The sequence below is a fragment of the Motacilla alba genome, unplaced genomic scaffold, assembly GCF_015832195.1.
Source record: "Motacilla alba alba isolate MOTALB_02 unplaced genomic scaffold, Motacilla_alba_V1.0_pri HiC_scaffold_28, whole genome shotgun sequence".
Lineage (NCBI taxonomy): Eukaryota > Metazoa > Chordata > Aves > Passeriformes > Motacillidae > Motacilla > Motacilla alba.
In genome coordinates this window covers 189,416-210,788 of record NW_024037374.1, presented here as the reverse complement: position 1 = coordinate 210,788, position 21,373 = coordinate 189,416, and the positions used below count along the sequence as shown (strand labels likewise).

At 56.9% G+C, this 21,373-nt stretch overlaps 2 protein-coding genes across 2 annotated transcripts; one reads left to right on the top strand and one right to left on the bottom strand.

The window, feature by feature from the left end:
• Positions 1–2,919: 2,919 nt before the first annotated feature.
• Positions 2,920–7,264, top strand: MPDU1 (mannose-P-dolichol utilization defect 1). Its single transcript, XM_038126184.1, is given in 8 exon segments — positions 2,920–3,059; positions 3,392–3,457; positions 3,881–3,969; positions 3,971–4,014; positions 4,684–4,769; positions 4,857–4,975; positions 5,619–5,729; positions 6,631–7,264. Coding segments are annotated over 8 exon segments (723 nt in total). The 5' UTR covers positions 2,920–2,971; the 3' UTR covers positions 6,751–7,264.
• Positions 7,265–7,952: 688 nt separating this feature from the next.
• On the bottom strand, positions 7,953–21,258 carry LOC119696440 (disks large homolog 4-like). Its single transcript, XM_038126180.1, has 12 exons — positions 21,110–21,258; positions 18,836–18,992; positions 17,685–17,787; positions 16,520–16,634; positions 14,662–14,838; positions 13,086–13,144; positions 12,690–12,737; positions 12,454–12,555; positions 11,236–11,408; positions 10,156–10,265; positions 9,288–9,379; positions 7,953–8,362 (listed from the first exon to the last, which is right to left on the bottom strand). Exons 1-12 carry the CDS (start codon positions 21,256–21,258, stop codon positions 8,256–8,258), a joined length of 1,392 nt encoding a protein of 463 aa, XP_037982108.1. The 3' UTR covers positions 7,953–8,255.
• Positions 21,259–21,373: the final 115 nt, after the last annotated feature.

The following is a 21,373-nucleotide window of genomic DNA, read 5'->3' as shown; positions in this document are numbered from 1 at the left end:
GGGGAAATTGGGGAAAATAGAGGGGGAAATGGGGGGAACTAGAGGGGGAAATGGGGGGAAAAAATGGGAAAGGATGGGGGAAAAATGGGGGGAAATGGGGGGAAAAAATGGGAAAGGATGGGGGGAAAATGGGGAAAAAATGGGGGAAACTAGAGGGGGAAATGGAGGGAAAAATCGGGGAAAATGGGGAGAACTAGAGGGGGAAATGGGGGAAAAAATGGGGGGAACTAGAGGGGGAAATGGGGGGAAAAATGGGGGGAACTAGAGGGGGAAATGGGGGAAAAAAATGGGAAAGGATGGGGGAAAAATGGGGAAATTATTGGGGGGAAATTGGGGAAATAGAGGGGGAAATGGGGGGAACTAGAGGGGGAAATGGGGGGAAAAAATGGGAAAGGATGGGGGAAAAATGGGGAAAAAATGGGGGAAACTAGAGCGGGAAATGAGGGAAACTAGAGGGGGAAATGGGGGGAAAAATGGGAAAGGATGGGGGGAAAATGGGGAAAAAATGGGGGGAAATTGGGGGAACTAGAGGGGAAAATGGGGGGGACTAGAGGGGGAAATGTGGGGAAAAATGGGAAAAAATGGGAAAGGATGGGGGGAAAATGGGGAAATTATTGGGGGGAAATTGGGGGAACTAGGGGGGGGAAATGGGGGGAACTAGAGGGGGAAATGGGGGGAAAAAATGGGAAAGGATGGGGGAAAATGGGGAAAAAATGGGGAAAATAGGAGGCAAAATGGGGAAATTATTGGGGGGAAATGGGGGAACTAGAGGGGAAAATGGGGGAAAAATGGAAAAGAATGGGTGAAAAATGGAGGAAAAATGGGGGGAATATTAGGGAAAATAGGAGGAAAAAAATGGGAAAGAATGGGGAAAAAAGGGGGAAATATTGGAGGAAAATTGGGGGGAAATGGAGGAAAAAAATGGAAAAATGTTGGGGGAAAATAGGAGGGAAAATGGGGAAAAAATTGGGAAAAAATGGGAAAATAGGAAGGAAAATACAGGGAAAATATCAGGGAATTGAGAGATTAAATCCGGAAGGAATTTCAGGAATACTGGGGGGAAAAACGAGGGGGAAAAACGAGGGAAAAAATGGGAGAGAAAGGTGGGGATGGAGGGGTTAAATCCTGAGGGAATTCCGGGAATTTTCGGGGTTTAAATCCCGGTGAAATTTAAATCCCCCGGATGGGATTGGGCGGGTAAATCCCGGGAGAAATTTGGGAATTTTGGGGGGATAATGGGAGTTAAATCCCAGAAAAAAAAATCCGGGAATTTTGGAAGAATATTGGGGGAATTTGGGGGTTAAATCCCAGAAAAAATCCGGGAATTTTTGAGGAATATTGGGGTCAAATCCCAGAAAACTTCTGGGAATTTTGGAGGAATATTGGGGGGATTTTGGGGTTAAAACCCAGACAACTTCTGGGAATTTTTGGGAATTTTTAAGGAATATTGGGGGAATTTTGAGGTTCAATCCCAGAAAAATTCTGGGAATTTTGGAGGAATATTGGAGGAGTTTTGGGGTAAAAATCTCAGAAAAAATCTGGGAATTTTGGGGCAATCTCGGGGGCAAGAACGAGAGAAAATCCCGCAAATTTTGGGGCCTTAAACCCCGAGGAAATCCCGGGAATTTTCAGGAATTTTGGGGGGATACCGGGACTTCAATCCCGGCAAAATCCCGGGAATCCCGGGAGGATAACGGGGGCTCTGGGGGGCCGTAAAATCCCGGGAATTTTGGGGTTAACTCCCAGGAAAATTCCAGGAACACCGGGAGGATAACGGGGGGGATCCTCGGTTAACGGGGAAGGTCTCGGGCCTGGTCCGAGGTTACCGGGGGGGTCCTGGGGGGGTCCCGGGGTTACCGAGGGGGGGTCCCAGGCCTGGTCTGAGGTTACCGGGGGGGTCCTGGGGGGGTCCCGGGGTTACCGGGGGGGGTCCCAGGCCTGGTCTGAGGTTACCGGGAGGATCCTGGGAGGGGGGTCCCGGCTCCGGTCCGGGGTTACCGGGGGGTCCTGGGGGGGGGGGGGGGGGTCCCGGCTCCGGTCCGGGGTTACCGGGAGGGATCCCGGGGGGTCCCGGCTCCGGTCCGGGCCCGTTCAGCGCTTCCGGGTGTGGCCTGGCGAATGCGTACGGCGGCGCCGGCACGCATGGCGGCGTCAATGGGTGCTTTGCGCATGCGCATCAGGAACGAAACCGTAGAGAGGCGCCGGTAAACATGGCGGCGTCCATAGGGATACAGCGCATGCGCATTACGGAAAAGAAAGCACGGAAGTTTTGCCGTGTATGGCGGCGCCTGCGTGTTCACTGCGCATGCGCGGAGGAAAAACAGGGGAAGGGGTCACTTTGGATACTCCGGAGAGCCAAAAATTTGTGGGTTGCACCCCCAAAATTTCATTCTAGAGGGGTTGAGACCCCCAGAATCCCCCTGAGACCCCAAAATCTCCGTCTAATGTGAGTCAGTGACGCCCCTGAAACCTGAGATCTGGTCCTGGAGCCCCCAAATTTCTCAAAGTCCCTCAAATTCAGAGCCCGGACCCCTCTGGAATCCCCCAAAGTCAAAACACTCAAGACCCCGCAAATTTGTGCTGGTCACGTACACTTGAGACTTTAAAGAGAGGATTTTGGAAGGATTTTTGGGGGTTCAGAGCGCTCCTGACACAAAATTGGGGTGAATTTTGGGGCTTCCTCTGGGATTCCGGGGGATTTAAACTCAAATCGTATTAATAAAGAACTGGCCAATCACAGCTCGCCGCACCAGCGGGGGGCGGCGCTTCACACCCACGTAGCCAATCGTGTTGCGCAATAAACCGTTGACCAATCGCAACTCGGTCCAGATTTTGATTGACAAACAGACTCGTTATTCTAACCAATACAATTACGGGGCGGAATTAGATGGGCGGGAAATTGTGGCCTCTCAGCCAATCACGATGTAGGAGGGGCGTTTCCCGCCGTCCTCCCCTCAGCGCGGGAGCCGCCATGGAGCCGCTCCGGCCTTGGCTCGTCCCGTTCCTGCTGCCCGAGCGCTGCTTCGACCAATTCTTCCTGCGCTTCCAGCTCCTCGACGGTGCCGGAGCGGCCTCGGGGAGCGGTTCTGGGGCTTTTCGGGCCTTTTCGGGGCGTTTTGAGCGGGATTTTGGGGCTCCTTTAAGGGCTGTGGGGGCGGCCGCCATTTTGGTTACGGGCGGGAGTTGTGACCGGGCGCCGCCATTTTGGTTTCGGGCGCGGGAAAAGAGCGCCGCCATTTTTGTTTCGGGTGTGAGGCGACGCTGCCGCCATCTTTGTTTTGGGTGTGGGGGGGTCCAAATTTTGAGGGATTTTGAGGAACTTTGAAGGAATTTTGAGGAATTTTTAGGAATTTTGGGGTCACTTCACCTCACCTTTGTCTTTTCTCTGCAGTTCCGTGCTTGAAAATCCTCCTGAGCAAAGTTCTGGGCTATGGGATCGTGGCGGGATCCCTGCTAGGTGAGGGCCCAGGGAGATTTTGGGGGGATCTGAGGGGATTTTGGGGGATCCAGGGAGTATTTGGGGGATTTTGGGGTCCCAGGTTATTTTAGAGGTAATCTGGGGAAATTTGGGGTGGTTTTTTGGGGATCCCTGACCCATTTCTGCCCTCCAATAAAAGTCCTGCAGCTCCTGAAGGTTTAAGGGCCCATAAGGGTGTTTTAGAAGTAATTTTGGGGTATTTCTGAGAGATTTTGGGGTGGGTTTTTTTTTTTAGATTTTGACCCCATTTCTCCCCCCAGTGAAGGTTCCCCAGCTGCTGAAGGTTTTGGGGGTCCCTGGGGGGCCATTTTGGGGTAATTTTAGGCGGGTTTTTCATAATTTGGGGTATTTTGGAGTGGATTTTTGGTTTTTTTTTTAAATTTTACCCCATTTCTCCCCCAGTGAAGGTTCCCCAGCTGCTGAAGGTTTGGGGGTCCCGCAGTGGCGGGGGGCTCAGCCTCCCCTCGGTGCTGCTGGAGCTGCTGGCCCTGGGGGGGGTCGGTGGGCTACGGCTGCGCCAGGAGCTTCCCCTTCAGGTTTGGGGGGACTTCGGGGATTTTGGGGATTTCTGGGACATTTGGAGGGGTTTTGGAGGGTTCTGGGACGTTTGGGAAGGATTTGGGGGGGTAAAATGGGGGTTTGGGGTGGATCATCAGGATTTGGGGGGGTATTTGGGGCGGTTAAGGGGAATCTGGAGGGCGTTTTGGGGGGATTTAGGGAGGTTTTGGGGTATCTGGGAGGGATTGTAGGGGGTTTGGGGAAGTTTGGGGGGGTGTAAAGTGGGGTTTGGTGTGGATTTTGGGCATTTCAGGGGATTTGGGGAGGATTTGGGGTGGTTTTGGGGGGTTTGGGGTTCTGGGAGGGATTTTGGGAAGTTTTTGGGGGTATGGCAGGGATTTTGGGGGGGCTTCAGGAGGATTTTAGGGGGATTTCCAATGTATTTGGGGAGTCTGGGAAGGTCTGGAGGGGATTTGGGGGAGTTTTGGGGGGTCCTGGAGGGATTTGGGGGTATTTGGAGTAGATTGGGGAAGCTTTGGGGGATCTGAAGGGGATTTTTGGAAGTTTCAGGGGGGTTTGGGCCATTTCCCCTTCATTTCTCACGGGGATTTTTCCCCATTTTTGACCTCCTGGGGGGGTGTCGGGACCTCCCAACCCCATTTTTGGGGGGTCCCGACCCCTCCCTGACCCCCCCCAAATTCCGGCAGCGCTTGGGGGGAGTCGCTCTTCCTCCTCCTGCAGACCCTCACCCTCCTCTTCCTCATCCTGCACTTCGGGGGCCGCACGGGCCGAGGTTTGTGCCGGGTTTTGGGGGGGATTTGGGGGATTTTGGGGTTTTTTTTGGCACCCCCCGACCCCCTTTGTGTCCCCTCCCCCCCAGGGCTGGCGCTGGTGGCCGTTTTTGGGGCGTTTTTGGGACTTTTGGTGTCTCCGCTGACCCCGCTGAGCTTCGTCACTGCCCTGCAGGCCCTGAACCTGCCCATCATCATCCTCAGCAGGGTGGGGGCTTTGGGGGGGGATTTGGGGGGTCCTGGGGGGGTTTGGGGAGATTTTAGGGTGGTTTGGGGAGGATTTGGCAGATTTTGGGGAAAATATGGGGGTTCCTGGAGTGGTTTGGGGAGGTTGAAAAAGATTTTGGGGAGGTTTTTTGGGCGGTTTGGGGAGGATTCGGGGGGATTTTGGGGATCCTGGAGGAGTTAAAAGGAGTTTAGGGAAAAACTGGGGGGTCCTGGGGGGATTCTGGGAGCTCCTGGGGAGGTACTGGGGGGGTTTTGGGGGGTCATGGAGAGGTTTGGGGGTGTTTAAATGGGATTTAGGGGGATTCTAAAGGGATTTTGGGGTGCTATTTGTGGTCCGGGGGAGTTTTGGGGGGTCCTGAGTGAAACCTGGAGGGTCTTGGGAGGATTTTGAGGGTCCTGGGTGGGTTTGGGAGGATTTTGGGGTGGTTTATTTGGATGACTTTTAGCCAAACCCCACTGAATTCCCCTGGGATTTCAGGATTATTTTGGGTCCATTTCTGCCTTTTCCCCCATTCTTTGGGAACTTTCGCCCTCCCTGATGGGTCAGGGAAGATTTTGGGGCTCCCAAATTTTTGGGAACCCCCCCAAAAATCCCCCAAAATTTCCCCCCCCCCCCCCTCCAGCTGCTCCAGATCGTCACCAACGCCCGGCAGGGCCACACGGGGCAGCTCTCGGGGGTCTCCACGGGGCTCCTTTTTGGGGGGGCCCTGGCCCGAATCTTCACCTCCCTGACGGTGAGACCCCTCCCCAAAAAACCCCAAACCCCAAAAATCCCCCATCCCAAAAAATCCTGGATCCTAAAACCCCCCAGAACCCCAAAAACCCCCAAATTCCCCCTCAAGTTCACCCCAAATTCACTCAGGACCCCCCAAATTCACCCCACTCACGGGGAGACCCTTCCTCAAAAAACCCCAAAATTCCAAAAATCCCCTCACCCCAAAAAAATCCTGGATCCTGAAACCCCCCAGAACCCCCAAATTCCCCCTCAAACTCACCCCAAATTCATTCAGGATCCCCCAAATTCACCCCCCTCACGGGGAGACCCTTCCTCAAAAAAACCCAAAATCTCAAAAATCCCCACCCCCCCAAAAAATCCCAGATCTCCAAACCTCCACAAAGTTTTCCCAGGACCCCCCAAAATTCCCCCAAAACTAAAAATTCCCAAGTTCTCTCTGAAGTCCCTTTAAAACCCCCCCAAATTTCCCCTTAAACCCCCCAAATCCCCCCAAAATTCCCTTTAAATGATGTCAGGATCCACCAAACCCTTCCAGGACCCCCCAAATCCCCCAAATTTCCCACAAAACTCCCCCTAAAAAATGCCCCAATGCCCTCAGGACCCCTTAAACCCCCCCAGGATCCACCAAAATCCCAAATTTCTCCTCAAATCCCTCCTCAGCTCCATTTAAAACCCCCAAAATTCCCCCTAAATCGAGAAAAATTCCCTCGGGACCCCAAAATTCTCCCTAAAATCCCCAAATTTCCCCTCAAAATCTTGAAATTCCCCCCAAAATCCTTTTTTAAACTCCCAGATTCCTCCTACAAGCCCCTCAAATCCCCCAAATCCCTGTCCAGGACTCCCCAAATTTCCCTCAGAGCTCCAAAATTCCCCAAATTTCCCCCAAATTTCCCCTGCAGGAAACCGGGGATCTCCTTTTGGCCTCGACCTTCGCGGCCTCGGCCACCTGCAACGGGGTCCTGCTGGCCCAGGTGCTGCTTTTGGGGGGCACCCGGGACCCCCGCCCCAAAAAGGAGTGACCCCAAAATCCCCAGCACCCCAAAAAAACCCCAAAATCCCCCCAAAACTGGGATTTTTTTTGGGCTTTAAAAAGGATTTCAGGGTGCTTCCCATGATCTGGGAGCCCCAAAATCTCACCTGGAATCACAGCAAAAATTTTGTGGGAACCCCAAAACCTTCCTGGGACCCCAAAAAATTCACCCGGGACCCCAAAATCTTTCGGGGAGCCCCAAATCACCCCAAAATGGAGATTTTTTTAGGATGAAAAGAGGATTGCGGGGTGGTTCCTGTGCTCTGGGACCCTCAAAATCTCACCTGGGATGAGCCCAAATTTTTATGGGACCCCCAAAAACCTTCCCAGGATCCCCCAAAACCTCCGGGACCCCAAAATTCCCCCCCGGGACCCCCAAAAAACCCCTCGGACCAAGGTGGGGGAGGGGCTGCCCCCCCCAAGATGGGAAATGGGCGTGGCCAGAGCGCCCCTCCCTCCCCCCTCAAATAAATTTGGGGTCCCCCCATTCCAGGGGGTCTCCCCTCCCTTTTTTGGTCGTTATTAAATTAATTACAGACGGTAATTAACGGTAATTAGGGCGGGGGGGTGCTGAGGTGGGGACAGGGTGGGAAAACTCCGCCCGCCATTCATAAACCCCGCCCGCCATTTATAGACCCCGCCCTCCACTCGGAAACTCCGCCCTTCATTCACAAATTCCACCCGCCATTCGCGAACCGCCTTGGCCACGCCTCCATCGAGCGCTCTCGCTTCTGATTGGCTATCGTTCCCCTGGCCGTTCCCACGCCTCTTTCCGACCCCAAAATCTCCCCAAATTCCAACTCCGGGGGGGTCCCCGGCCTCCGTGATCCCTTCAGGACCCCCCAAATGCCACCCGGGAACCCCCCAAATCCCCCTGAGCCCCCAAACTCTCCATTTAACCCCACAACGACCTCTTCCAATCCCAAAATCTCCCTAAAAAATCCCCCAAAATTTAGACTCCGAGGTGTTCCCCCCTCCCCAAAATCCCCTCCCAGCCCCCCCCCAATCCCGAACCTCCGGCGTCTCCATCGCTTTATTCCCACAATTCCATAATTTCTATGCAAAATACTCTCATCTCCCCTCCCCCCCCTTCCCTTTTTTCCCCCACGCCGAGGGAGGGGGAGGGGGGAGGGGCCCGGGGGGGGGGGGGTTGAACCCCAAACCCTTCCCCCACCCTCCCCAAGCCCCCCTCCCCCCCTCCCCAAATTTTCGGGGCCGGGAGGGGCCGATCCGGGGCCCCCCCCGGGGCGTTACAAATATAGAGCTTAAATATGTACAAAAAAAGAGTCCAAATTCGGGGGCGTTTCCCCCCAAAAACCACCGGAGAGAGGGCCCCAAAAAAAACCCCAAAAAAACCCCAAAAACCAACAACCCCTCCCCCAGCGCTCCGGGAATTCCCAGCAGGTCCTGGCGGGGCTCGAAGGGAACCCCGCGGGTTTTCGGGGGGCGTTTCCTGTGGATTTTGGGGGGTCCTGGGGGGGTTCCCCCCCGGCCCTAGAGCCGCTCGCGGGCGGGGACCCAGATGAAAGGTCCTGAGAGGTCCTCGATGACTCGTTTGACTTTGTGGTAAATCTCCTCGAAGCTGTCGCCTTCCACCATGGCTGCGGAGCGGGAAACACAAAAAAAAAGGGATTTTGGGGGGATTTCGGGGATTTTGGGGGGGTTTGGGGAGGATAGGAATCCCTGGAGGGAAAAAAAAAAGGGATTTTAGGGGGATTTTGGGGGGGTTTAGGGGGGTTTGGGGCGGGTAGAGACCTTTACGGGTGGAAAAAAAAGGGATTTTAGGGGGATTTCGGGGATTTTGGAGGGTTTAGGGAGGTTTGGGGTGGGTAGAGACCTTTGGAGGGTAAAAAAAAGGGGATTTATGCGGGGTTTGGGGAGATTTGAGGTGGGTAGAGACCTTTACGGGTGGAAAAAAGGGGATTTTAGGGGAATTTCGGGGATTTTTGGGGGTTTGGGGTGGGTAGAGATCTGTGGAGGAGGAAAAAGAGGGATTTTAGGGGAATTTCGGGGACTTTTAGGGCGGTTTTGGTTGGGTTTGGGGTGAGTATAGACCTCTGGAGCGTAAAAAAAAAAGGGATTTTTGAGGTGGGTAGAGACCTTTTACAGGTAGAAGAAAAAGGGGAAATTTGGGGATTTTGGGGGGGTTTTGGGCTGGGTAGAGATCTTTAAAGGTGGAAAAAAAGGGATTTTAGGGGATTTTGGGGAATTTTGGAAGGGTTTGGTGAATTTTGGGGGTCTTTGAGGTGGATTTCGGATGCTCCCAGCTGTGCCCAGGTGTGCCCAGGTGCCCCCAGGTGTGCCCAGGTGTGTCCCAGGTGTCCCCAGGTGTGTCCCAGCTGTGCCCAGGTGTGTTCTCAGGTGTGCCCAGGTGTGTCCAGGTGTGCCCCAGGTGTGTCCCAGGTGTGCCCCAGGTGCCCCCAGGTGTGCCCCAGCTGTCCCCAGGTGTATCCCAAGTGTGTCCCAGCTGTCCCCAGCTGTGCCCAGCTGTGCCCAGGTGTCCCCAGGTGTCCAGGTGTGTCTCACCTGAGAAGCACTCGGTGAACTCCTGCTCCAGTTTGGTGGCTCTGTCGAACGCTTTCCGCGCCTGCTCCTCGCTCACGCGCTTGGAGATCTCCCTGAGGTGGGCGGGGCCAGATCGGGACACGCCCACCTCACCTGGCCACGCCCACCCCACCTGAGACATGCCAAAAAATCCAGGGACCTTCTCATAAATCCCTGGCCACACCCATCGGCCACGCCCAGCACACCTGGGATTGCCAGGACACGCCCACAACCCCTCACAAGCCCCGCCCATAGCACAGCTTCATTCACGAGGCCACGCCCATCCACAAAACCACACCCACTTCTTGCCTGTCAATCACATCCCCACACCCATTCGGCTTGCAGCCCCACCCATTATGCAAATTAGCATCTTGACATAAATGGCCACGCCCCCTCCTGCCTCAGTTTCTCCCTCTCTGTGCCCAAACCACAGCAAAATCCTCAAATTCCAGCCAGAATGGCTGCCCAGGTGTGACCAGGTGTGCCCGGATACATCCCAGGTGTATGCCCAGGTGTGCCCAGGTGTGCCAGGTGACTCACAGCACGTTCTGCAGGGATTTGGGCCGGATGAAGATGGCGATCGGGTGCAGCTGAGCCCCAAAACCTCCCAAAATCCCCCCAGAATCACTGCCCAGGTGTGCCCAGGTGTGCCCAGGTGTGTGCCCAGGTGTGCCCAGGTGACTCACAGCACGTTCTGCAGGGATTTGGGCCGGATGAAGATGGCGATCGGGTGCAGCTGAGCCCCAAAACCTCCCAAAATCCCCCCAGAATCACTGCCCAGGTGTGCCCAGGTGTGCCAGCTATGCCCAGGTGTGTGCCCAGGTGTGCCCAGGTGTGCCAGGTGACTCACAGCACGTTCTGCAGGGATTTGGGCCGGATGAAGATGGCGATCGGGTGCAGCTGCGCCGCCTGGAGCCGCCGCACGGCGTTGGCCGACACGTCCAGGATGCAGTGCTTGCCCTGCGGGTGGGACAGGTGAGCCCAGCTGTGCCCAGGTGTGCCCAGGTGAGGCACAGGTGTGCCCAGGTGTGCCCCAGGTGTGAGCAGATGAGCTCAGGTGTGAGCAGGTGAGGCACAGGTGTGAGCAGGTGAGCTCAGGTGTGCTCAGGTGAGCTGCAGGTGTGAGCAGGTGAGCTCAGCTGTGTCCCAGGTGTGCCCAGGTGAGCTGCAGGTGTGAGCAGGTGAGCTCAGGTGTGCCCAGGTGAGCTGCAGGTGTGAGCAGGTGAGCTCAGGTGTGTCCCAGGTGAGGCACAGGTGTGACCAGGTATGTCCCAAGTGTGACCACGTGAGGCACAGGTAAGCCCAGACCATACCCAGGTGTCCCCAGACACATCCAGGAAGCAGTGCTTGCCCTGCAGGTGTAGGACAGGTGAGCTCAGGTGTGTCCCAGGTGTGCCCAGGTGTATCCCAGGTGTATCCCAGGTGTGCCCAGGTGTATCCAGGTGTGCCCAGGTGTGCCCAGGTGTATCCAGGTGTGCCCAGGTGTATCCCAGGTGTGCCCAGGTGTGTTCAGGTGTATCCCAGCTATGCCCAGGTGTATCCCAGGTGTGCCCAGGTGTATCCCAGGTGCGTTTACCTGTTCAGCCACCTCGCGCGTGGACTGCACGCTGGTGCCGTACAGGTGGCTGTTGTACTGCCCCGCCCCAGGTGTGCCCAGGTGTATCTCAGGTGTATCCCAGGTGTATCCCAGGTGTGCCCAGGTGTATCCCAGGTGTGTTTACCTGTTCAGCCACCTCGCGCGTGGACTGCACGCTGGTGCCGTACAGGTGGCTGTTGTACTGCCCCGCCCCAGGTGTGCCCAGGTGTATCTCAGGTGTATCCCAGGTGTGTCCAGGTGTATCCCAGGTGTGCCCAGGTGTATCCAAGGTGTATCTCAGGTGTATCTCAGGTGTATCCCAGGTGTATCCAGGTGTATCCCAGGTGCATTTACCTGTTCAGCCACCTCGCGCACGGACTGCACGCTGGTGCCGTACAGGTGGCTGTTGTACTGCCCTGCCTCGATGAACTTGTGTCCCTGGATGTCCTTCTCCATCCGCTCCCGCGAGGCCACGAAGTGGTAATCGCGCCCGTCCACCTCGTACTCGCGCTTGGGCCGCGTCGTGTCTGCAGGTGACACAGGTGACACAGGTGAGACACACCTGGGACACGCCTGGGACAGGTAAGGGGTGTGAAATGGGTGTGAAATGTGAGCTGGGTGTGTCCCAGGTGTGACAATCGCGCCCGTCGACCTCGTACTCGCGCTTGGGCCACGTCGTGTCTGCAGGTGACACAGGTGACACAGGTGAGACACACCTGGGACAGGTAACGGGTGTGAAATGTGGGGTTAACGTGGGATAAATGGGGCCCAGGTGTGCCCAGGTGTGGTAATCGCGGCCATTGACCTCGTACTCGCGCTTGGGCCGCATCGTGTCTGCAGGTGACACACCTGAGACAGGTGAGACACACCTGGGACACACCTGGGACAGGTAAGGGGTGTGAAATGGGTGTGAAATGTGAGCTGGGTGTGTCCCAGGTGTGACAATCGCGCCTGTCGACCTCGTACTCGCGCTTGGGCCGCGTCGTGTCTGTGAGTGAAACAGGTGAGACACACCTGGGACAGGTGAGACACGCCTGGGACAGGTAACGGGTGTGAAATGTGGGATAATTGGGGCCCAGGTGTGCCCAGGTGTGATAATCGCGCCCGTCGACCTCGTACTCGCGCTTGGGCCACATCGTGTCTGCAGGTGACACAGGTGAGACACACCTGGGACACACCTGGGACAGGTAACACCCCTGAAATGTGGGGTTAATGTGGGATAAATGGGGCCCAGGTGTGCCCAGGTGTATCTCAGGTGCCCCCAGGTGTGCCCAGGTGTGTTCCTGATGCCCCCAGGTGTACCCAGGTGTGCCCAGGTGTGTCTCAGATGTGTCTCAGGTGTGCCCAGGTGTGTTCCTGATGCCCCCAGGTGTACCCAGGTGTGCCCAGGTGTGTCTCAGATGTGTCTCAGGTGTGCCCAGGTGTGTTCCTGATGCCCCCAGGTGCCCCCAGGTGTATTTCAGGTGTGCCCAGGTGAGCCCAGGTGTGCCCAGGTGTATCTCAGGTGTGCCCAGCTGAGCCCAGGTGTGCCCAGGTGCGCCCAGGTGTGCCCAGGTGTGCCAGGTGACTCACGGGGCACGCAGGAGCCGAATTTCTCGGGGAACTCGGACAGGAGGTCGTCGTTGACGCGATCCTTGGTGGGGCCCAGGATGATGATCGGCCGCGCGTAGTGAACTGGGGAGGGGAAAAACCCCAAAATTCCCAAAAAATTCCCAAAAATTCCCCAAATTCCCAAAACTTTCAGGGGTCCTGAACCCCCCCCCCAAGAGGGGAAATCCCAAATTCCGGGATTTCGGCCCAAAATTCACCTTCCATCTGCGTCACCGTCTCGTAGCTCAGCACGGCGTCCTCGCGGCCTGCGGGAAAGCCGGGGTTTTGGGGGGGTTTGGGGATTTTTGGGGACTTCTGGAGATTTTCGGGGATTTTTGGGGGGATTTTTGGGATTTTGGGGCATTTTCGGGTGATTTTTTGGGGGGGATTTTTGGGAGAGACTGGGGGGATTTGGGGGGAAATTTTGGGATTTTTGGACGGGTTTTGAAGGGATTTGGGATTTTTTGAGGGGACATTTTGGGTTTTTTTGGGGGGAGTTCTTAGAAGAATTTTCAGGAAATTTTGGGGGAGTTTTTTGGAGGAATTTTGGAAATTTTTGGGGGGGAATTTTGGGGGGAGTTTTGGGAATTTTTGGGGGGATTTTTGGGCCTCACCTTGAGCCCCTGGCCCCCGATCTTTGGCCTTGAGCCGCGTCCACTCCCGGCGCTCCACCCTGCAACCAGTACGGACCAGTTTGGACCAGTTTGGACCAGTTTGGACCAGTAAGGACCAGTTTGGACCAGTTCAGACCGGTCCCCTCCCAGTAGCCACCAGTAAGGCTCCAGTTCCTTCCCAGTGGCTCCCAGTTAATCCCAGTTAAACCAGTAAGGCTCCAGGGATTCCCAGTATAAACCAGTGCTCCTGAATTCCCTCCCAGTAACTCCCAGTAACTCCCAGTGCCATTGAACCCCACTGGAACCGCTCCGAATCCACTCCCAGTATAAACCAGTACAAACCAGTAACTCCCAGTGACTCCCAGTACAAACCAGTGATTCCCAGTGCTCCTAAAGTCCCTCCCAGTGCCTCCCAGTGCCTCCCAGTGGCTCCCAGTCCCATTAAACCCCATTGGAACTCCCTGATTTTGGCTCCCAGTGCCCCCAGACTTGCTCCCAGTATAAACCAGTACAAACCAGTGACTCCCAGTGACTCCAGATCCATTCCAGTGAGTCCCAGTTCCCTCCCAGTCCTTCCCAGTCCCTCCCAGTGGCTCCCAGTACCATTAAACCCCATTGAACCCATTGGAACCGCTCCAAATCCACTCCCAGTGACTCCCAGTATAAACCAGTACAAACCAGTGGCTCCAGGTCCATTCCAGTGAGTCCCAGTCCCTCCCAGTGCTCCTAAACTGCCTCCCAGTGCCTCCCAGTCCCTCCCAGTGCCTCCCAGTCCCTCCCAGTGCCATTAGAACCCATTGTAGCACAACAAAACTCGCTCCCAGTGACTCCCAGTACAAACCAGTGACTCCCAGTATAACCCAGTACAAACCAGTGACTCCCAGTGACTCCAGATCCATTCCAGTGAGTCCCAGTTCCCTCCCAGTGCTCCTAAAGTCCCTCCCAGTCCCTCCCAGTCCCTCCCAGTGCCATTTGAACCCATTGTAACACAACAAAACTCGCTCCCAGTGACTCCCAGTATAAACCAGTGACTCCCAGTATAACCCAGTACAAACCAGTGCCTCCAGGCCCATTCCAGTGAGTCCCAGTCCCCTCAAACCCCCTCCCAGTCCCTCCCAGTCCCTCCCAGTGCCTCCCAGTGCCTCCCAGTGCCATTTGAACCCATTGCAACTCAACAAAACTCACTCCCAGTGGCTCCCAGTATAACCCAGTACAAACCAGTGCCTCCAGGCCCATTCCAGTGAGTCCCAGTCCCCTCAAACCCCCTCCCAGTCCCTCCCAGTCCCTCCCAGTGCCATTTGAACCCATTGCAACTCAACAAAACTCACTCCCAGTGACTCCCAGTATAAACCAGTGGCTCCCAGTGCCTCCAGGCCCATTCCAGTGAGTCCCAGTCCCCTCCCAGTGCTCCTAAACCCCCTCCCAGTCCCTCCCAGTCCCTCCCAGTGCCATTAGAACCCATTGTAGCACAACAAAACTCGCTCCCAGTGACTCCCAGTACAAACCAGTGGCTCCCAGTATAAACCAGTACAAACCAGCAGCTCCCAGTACAACCCAGCGGCCCCCGGCGGCTCACCGGCGCTTGCTGGGCACGAAGCCGATGTCGGGGGGCTGCTGGGGGGGCAGCACCAGCCGCGCCTGCCACCACTCCTCGTCGGAGGCGTCGAGCACGTGCAGCACGTCCCCGAAGCGGAAGCTGAGCGCCTGGCTCAGGAACCCCACGTCCTTGGCCTTGTCGTAGTCAAACAGCGCCCTGCGGGGCCATCGTCACCTCTGTCACCTCTGTCACCTCCCCGGGGTCACCCTCAGTGCCCCCCAGCTCATCCCAGTATGAACCAGTTCATCCCAGTACAGCCCAGAGCTCCTGGTGTACCCATTCCCTCCCCACGTCCTTGGCCTTGTCGTAGTCAAACAGCGCCCTGCGGGGCCATCGTCACCTCTGTCACCTTTGTCACCTCCCCGGGGTCACCCTCAGTGCCCCCCGGCTCATCCCAGTTCATCCCAGTTCATCCCAGTACATCCCAGTACAGCCCAGAGCTCCTGGTGTCCTTTAATGTCCTCATTCCCCCTCACGTCCTTGGCCTTGTCGTAGTCAAACAGCGCCCTGCGGGGCCATCGTCACCTCTGTCACCTTTGTCACCTCCCCGGGGTCACCCTCAGTGCCCCCCGGCTCATCCCAGTTCATCCCAGTTCATCCCAGTTCATCCCAGTTCATCCCAGTACAGCCCAGAGCTCCTGGTGTCCTTTAATGTCCTCATTCCCCCTCACGTCCTTGGCCTTGTCGTAGTCAAACAGGGCCCTGCGGGGCCATTGTCACCTCTGTCACCTCTGTCACCTCCCCGGGGTCACCCTCAGTGCCCCCCGGCTCATCCCAGCTCATCCCAGTTCAGCCCAGAGCTCCTGGTGTCCTTTAATGTCCTCATTCCCCCTCACGTCCTTGGCCTTGTCGTAGTCAAACAGGGCCCTGCAGGGCCATCGTCACCTCTGTCACCTTTGTCACCTTTGTCACCTCCCCGGGCTCCCCAGGGTCACCCTCAGTGTCCCCCGGCTCATCCCAGTTCGTCCCAGTTCATCCCAGTACAGCCCAGAGCTCCTGGTGTCCCCATTCCCTCCCCATGTCCTTGGCCTTGTCGTAGTCAGAGGGCCCTGCGGTGGCATTGTCACTTCTGTCACCTCTGTCACCTCCCCGGGGTCACCCTCAGTGTCCCCCAGCTCATCCCAGTTTGTCCCAGTATGAACCAGTTCATCCCAGTTCATCCCAGTACAGCCCAGTGCTCGCAGTGTCCCCGTTCCTCCTCACGTCCTTGGCCTTGTCACACCCTGTAGTGGCATTGTCACCCTTGTCACCTCTCCGGGGTCATCCCAGTTCATCCCAATATAAACCAGTAAAACCCAGTTCGTCCCAGTAGAGCCCAGTGCTCGCAGTGTCCCCAAATGTCCCCAAGACCTCTCAAACCTCCCAAATCTCAAAAACGCCTCCAAGAACGGCCAAAAATTCCTCAAAAAATCCCAAAAAACCCCAAATCCCCCAAATCCCTCGGATGTCCCCGATGTCCCCAAATGTCCCCGATGTCCCCAGGTGTCTCCAGGTGTCCCCAAATGTCCCCAAGATCCCAAATCTGAAAAACCCCTCCAAATGCCCTCCAAAAATCACAAAAAACCACAAAAAATCACCAAAAAACCCAAAAAAATCCCAAAAAACACAAATCCCCCAAATGTCCCCGATGTCCCCAAATGTCCCCAGGTGTCCCCAGGTGTCCCCCAGATGTCCCCAAGATCCCAAATCTGAAAAACCCCTCCAAAAATCACAGAAAACCACAAAAATTCACTAAAAAATCCCCAAAAAATCGCAAAAAAAAATCCCAAAAAATCCCAAAAAATCCCAAAAACCCCAAATGTCCCCGATGTCCCCAAATGTCCCCAGGTGTCCCCACCGGACGTAGAAGCCGCGCTTGGGGTCGCTGCGCAGGGAGGCGCTGCCGGAGCCGAGGCTGCTGCTCAGGAGCTGCTCCCGCAGGTCGTGGATCTTGGCCTCGAAGCGCCCGTACTCTGTGGGGTTTGGGGGGAATTCCAGGGATTTTGGGAAAATCGGGAATTTCGGGAATTTTGGGATCTTTGGGGTATCCAGGACATTGAGGGGATTTGGGGGAATTTGGGGGTTTGAGGGATTTTTGGGATTTTGGGGGAATTTTAGGGGTTTTGGGGTATTTTGGCCTCGAAGCGCCCGTACTCTGCAGGGGGGTTTGGGGTGAATTCCGGGGATTTTGGGAAAATCGGGAATTTCAGGATCATTGGGATCAAGGAGGGGTTTGGGGGATTTGGGGGAGTTTGGGATTTTTGGGATATTTTGGGGTTTTTGGGGTATTTTGGCCTCGAAGCGCCCATACTCTGCAGTGGGGGATTTTGGGGTGAATTCCGGGGGTTTTGGGAAAATCGGGAATTTCGGGAATTTTGGGATCTTTGGGGTATCCCAGACATTGAGGGGATTTGGGGGAATTTGGGGATTTTCAGGGTTTTTTTGGGTTTTTGGGGGATCTTGGCCTCGAAGCGCCCGTACTTGGCAATGGGGGATTTTGGGGTGAATTCCGGGGGTTTTGGGAAAATCAGGAATTTTGGGGCGTTTGGGATATTTTGGGCATTTTGGGCGGGGATTTGGGACATTTGGGGACATTCCCAGTGCCACCTTCAGGCTGGTACTGAGCCACGATGGCCACTGGGGACATCCTAGGGACCCTTGGGGACACCCTTGGGGACACTCCCAGGGGGTTGGGGACCCTTGGTGACCCTTGGGGACATTTGGGGACAGCGGTGTCACCTTCGGGCCGGTACTGGGCCACGATGGTCACTGGGGCCACCCTTGGGGACACTCCCAGTGGGCTGGGGACACTTGCAGGGATTTGGGGGACACCTGGGGACCCTTGGGGACCCTTGGGGACATTTGGGGACATCGCTGTCACCTTCGGGCCGGTACTGGGCCACAATGGTCACTGGGGATGGCTTGGGGACACCCTGGGGACACTCCCAGTGGGCTGGGGACACTGGCAGGGATTTGGGGGACACCTGGGGACCCTTGGGGACATTTGGGGACATTGCTGTCACCTTCGGGCCGGTACTGGGCCACGATGGTCACCGACTGGCCGGCGTTCTTCAGGGCCAGCGCCGCCTGCTCGTGGGTGGCCCCGCGCAGATCCACCCCGTTCACCTGCGGGGACACGCGGGGACAGCTGGGGACGCGCGGCGGTGGCACTCGGGGACAAGGGTGGCGCGGGGGAAAGGGGGGAAAATGGGGAAAAATTGGGAAAAATGGGAAAAAATGGGAAAAATTGGGGGGAAAATGGGGGGAAATGGGGGAAAAGGACATCTGGGGACATTTAGGGACACTTGGGGACACCCGGGACAGCTGGGGACACGCGGCGGTGGCACTCGGGGACAAAGGTGGCGCGGGGGAAAGGGGGAAAACAGGGGGAAAATTGAGAAAAATAAGGGGAAATTGGGAAAAAAGGGACATTTGGGGACATTTAGGGACACTTGGGGACATGGGGAAGACACCTGGGAGAGGTGGTGGCACTTAGGGACACTTGGGGACAAGTTTGGTACAGGTGAATTGGGGGAAAAGGGGGAAAAAAGAGGGGAAAAGAGGAAAAATTAAGAAAAAAGGGGGAAAATTGGGGGAAAAAGGGACTTTAGGGACATTTGGGGACATCTGGGGACACCAGGGATGATCTGAGACTCCTTCCCATGGTGAGGATGATGATGGTGGTGACAAAAAACCCCCCAAAAAACCTCAAAAACCCCCAAAAAACGCCCAATCCGCCCCGTTCCTCCTCCCCCGCCGCTGTCCCCAGGTGTCCCCAAGGGTGTCACCAGGGGGTTGTGACACCCTGGGGACAACCTGGGCACCTTGAGGACACCTGGGGACCCCTTCTCATAGTGAGGATGATGATGGTGGCGACCAAAAACCCAAAAGAAACCCAAAAAACGCCCAATCCGCCCCGTTCCTCCTCCCCCGCCGCTGTCCCCAGGTGTCCCCAAGTGCCACCAAGGGGAGGTGACACCCCAGGGACACTCTGAGGGTGGCCTGGGACCTCTTCCCATGGTGAGGATGATGATGGTAGCAACCAAAAAACCCCCAAAAATCCCAAAAAAATCCCAAAAAGACCCAAAAACGCCCAAACTGCCCCGTTCCTCCTCCCCCGCCGGTGTCCCCAGGTGTCCCCAAGGGCGTCCCCGGTGTCCCCAGGGCCACCCACCGAGAGGATCTGGTCGCCCTTGCGCAGCTCCCCGCTGAGGTCGGCCGGGCCGCCCGCGAGGATGAAGGAGATGAAGATCCCCTCGCCGTCCTCGCCCCCCACGATGTTGAAGCCCAGCCCGGTGGAGCCGCGCGGGATCACGATGCGCCGCGGCTCCCTGGGGACATTGGGGACATTGGGGACATTTGGGGACATTGGGGACATTGCAGGGATATTGGGGACGTTGGGGACATTGGGGACGTTGGGGACGTTGGGGACATTGCAGGCATATTGGGGACATTGGGGACATTTGGGGACATTGCAGGGATATTGGGGACGTTGGAGACACTAGGGACATTTGGGGACAGTGGGGACATTGCAGGGATATTGTGGATGTTGGGGACATTGGGGACATTGGAGGGATATTGGGGATGTTGGGGACATTGGGGACGTTGGGGACATTTGGGGACATTGCAGGGATATTGGGGACGTTGGAGACACTAGGGACATTTGGGGACAGTGGGGACATTGCAGGGATATTGTGGATGTTGGGGACATTGGGGACATTGGAGGGATATTGGGGATGTTGGGGACATTGGGGACGTTGGGGACATTTGGGGACATTGCAGGGATATTGGGGGATTGGGGACACTAGGGACATTTGGGGACAGTGGGGACATTGCAGGGATATTGGGGACGTTGGGGACATTGGGGACGTTGGGGACGTTGGGGACATTGCAGGCATATTGGGGACATTGGGGACATTTGGGGACATTGCAGGGATATTGGGGACGTTGGAGACACTAGGGACATTTGGGGACAGTGGGGACATTGCAGGGATATTGGGGACATTTGGGGACATTGGGGACATTGCAGGGATATTGGGGATGTTGGGGACATTGGGGACATTGGAGGGATATTGGGGATGTTGGGGACATTGGGGACGTTGGGGACATTTGGGGACATTGCAGGGATATTGGGGGATTGGGGACACTAGGGACATTTGGGGACAGTGGGGACATTGCAGGGATATTGGGGATGTTGGAGACATTGGGGACATTGGGGACATTTGGGGACATCACTGGGAGACTGGGGAAAGTGGAGGCATCGGGGACATTGGGGACATTTGGGGACATCATGCATGACATCCTCCAGGCTGACATTGTTCACCCTGGGGAGCCCCTGGTTGGGGTGGGACCAGTTTGGGGACACTGGGGACAGCCTTGGGGACATCACCGTGGGGCAGCAGCTCCTTGGGGCCGGGCGAGAAGGGCCTTGGGGACACCCTGAGTGACCCCTGGGGACCCTGAGTGACCCCTGAGTGACCCTTGGGGACCTTTGAGGACTATGAATGACCCCCTGGGGACACTTGGGGACACTTGGGGACATCGGGGACAGCCCTGGGGACGTTGTCATCGGGCAGCAGCTCCTTGGGGCCGGGTGAGAAGGGCCTTGGGGACACCCTGAGTGACCCCTGGGGACCTTCGAGGACTATGAATGACCCCTGGGGACATTGGGGACACTTGGGGGACATCGGGGACAGACCTGGGGACGTCGTCGTCGGGCAGCAGCTCCTTGGGGCCGGGCGAGAAGGGCCTTGGGGACACCCTGAATGACCCCTGGGGACCTTCGAGGACTATGAATGACCCCTGGGGACATTGGGGACACTTGGGGACACCGGGGACAGACCTGGGGACGTCGTCGTCGGGCAGCAGCTCCTTGGGGCCGGGCGAGAAGGGCCTTGGGGACACCCTGAGTGACCCTTGGGGACCCTGAATGACTCCTGGGGACATTCCAGAGCCCTTGGGGACATTGGGGACACTTGGGGACACCGGGGACAGACCTGGGGACGTCGTCGTCGGGCAGCAGCTCCTTGGGGCCGGGCGAGAAGGGCCTTGGGGACACCCTGAGTGACCCTTGGGGACCCTGAATGACTCCTGGGGACATTCCAGAGCCCTTGGGGACATTGGGGACACTTGGGGACACCGGGGACAGACCTGGGGACGTCGTCGTCGGGCAGCAGCTCCTTGGGGCCGGGCGAGAAGGGCCTTGGGGACACCCTGAGTGACCCTTGGGGACCCTGAATGACTCCTGGGGACATTCCAGAGCCCTTGGGGACATTGGGGACACTTGGGGACACCGGGGACAGACCTGGGGACGTCGTCGTCGGGCAGCAGCTCCTTGGGGCCGGGCGAGAAGGGCCTTGGGGACACCCTGAGTGACCCCTGGGGACCTTCGAGGACTATGAATGACCCCTGGGGACATTGGGGACACTTGGGGACATTGGGGACAGACCTGGGGACGTCGTCGTCGGGCAGCAGCTCCTTGGGGCCGGGCGAGAAGCGCCGCGGGGACGTCGGGGTCAGCGCCGGGGGGAACTCGGGGCCCAGGAAGCTCTGGGGGGGCAGCTCCGAGTCCAGGTGCGCCGAGTAGGCTGGGGACATCAGGGGACATCAGGGGACATCGGGGGACATCGGGGACATCGGGGACACGGGGGGATGTCAGAGGAATCCAGGGTGTTTGTGACAGCGGGGACAGTTGGGGACATCGGGGACAGCA

Bases quoted from the DNA above. Each gene is read 5' to 3' on its own strand.
- LOC119696440 (XM_038126180.1), bottom strand. From the start codon at position 21,258: ATGTCCCCAGCCTACTCGGCGCACCTGGACTCGGAGCTGCCCCCCCAG. The intron at 11,409-12,453 runs GTGAGTCACCTG...TGTCACCTGCAG, and splicing joins ATTCGGCTCCTGCGTGCCCC to ACACGACGCGGCCCAAGCGC. The intron at 8,363-9,287 runs GTGAGACACACC...CCCGCTCCGCAG, and splicing joins GTTCACCGAGTGCTTCTCAG to CCATGGTGGAAGGCGACAGC.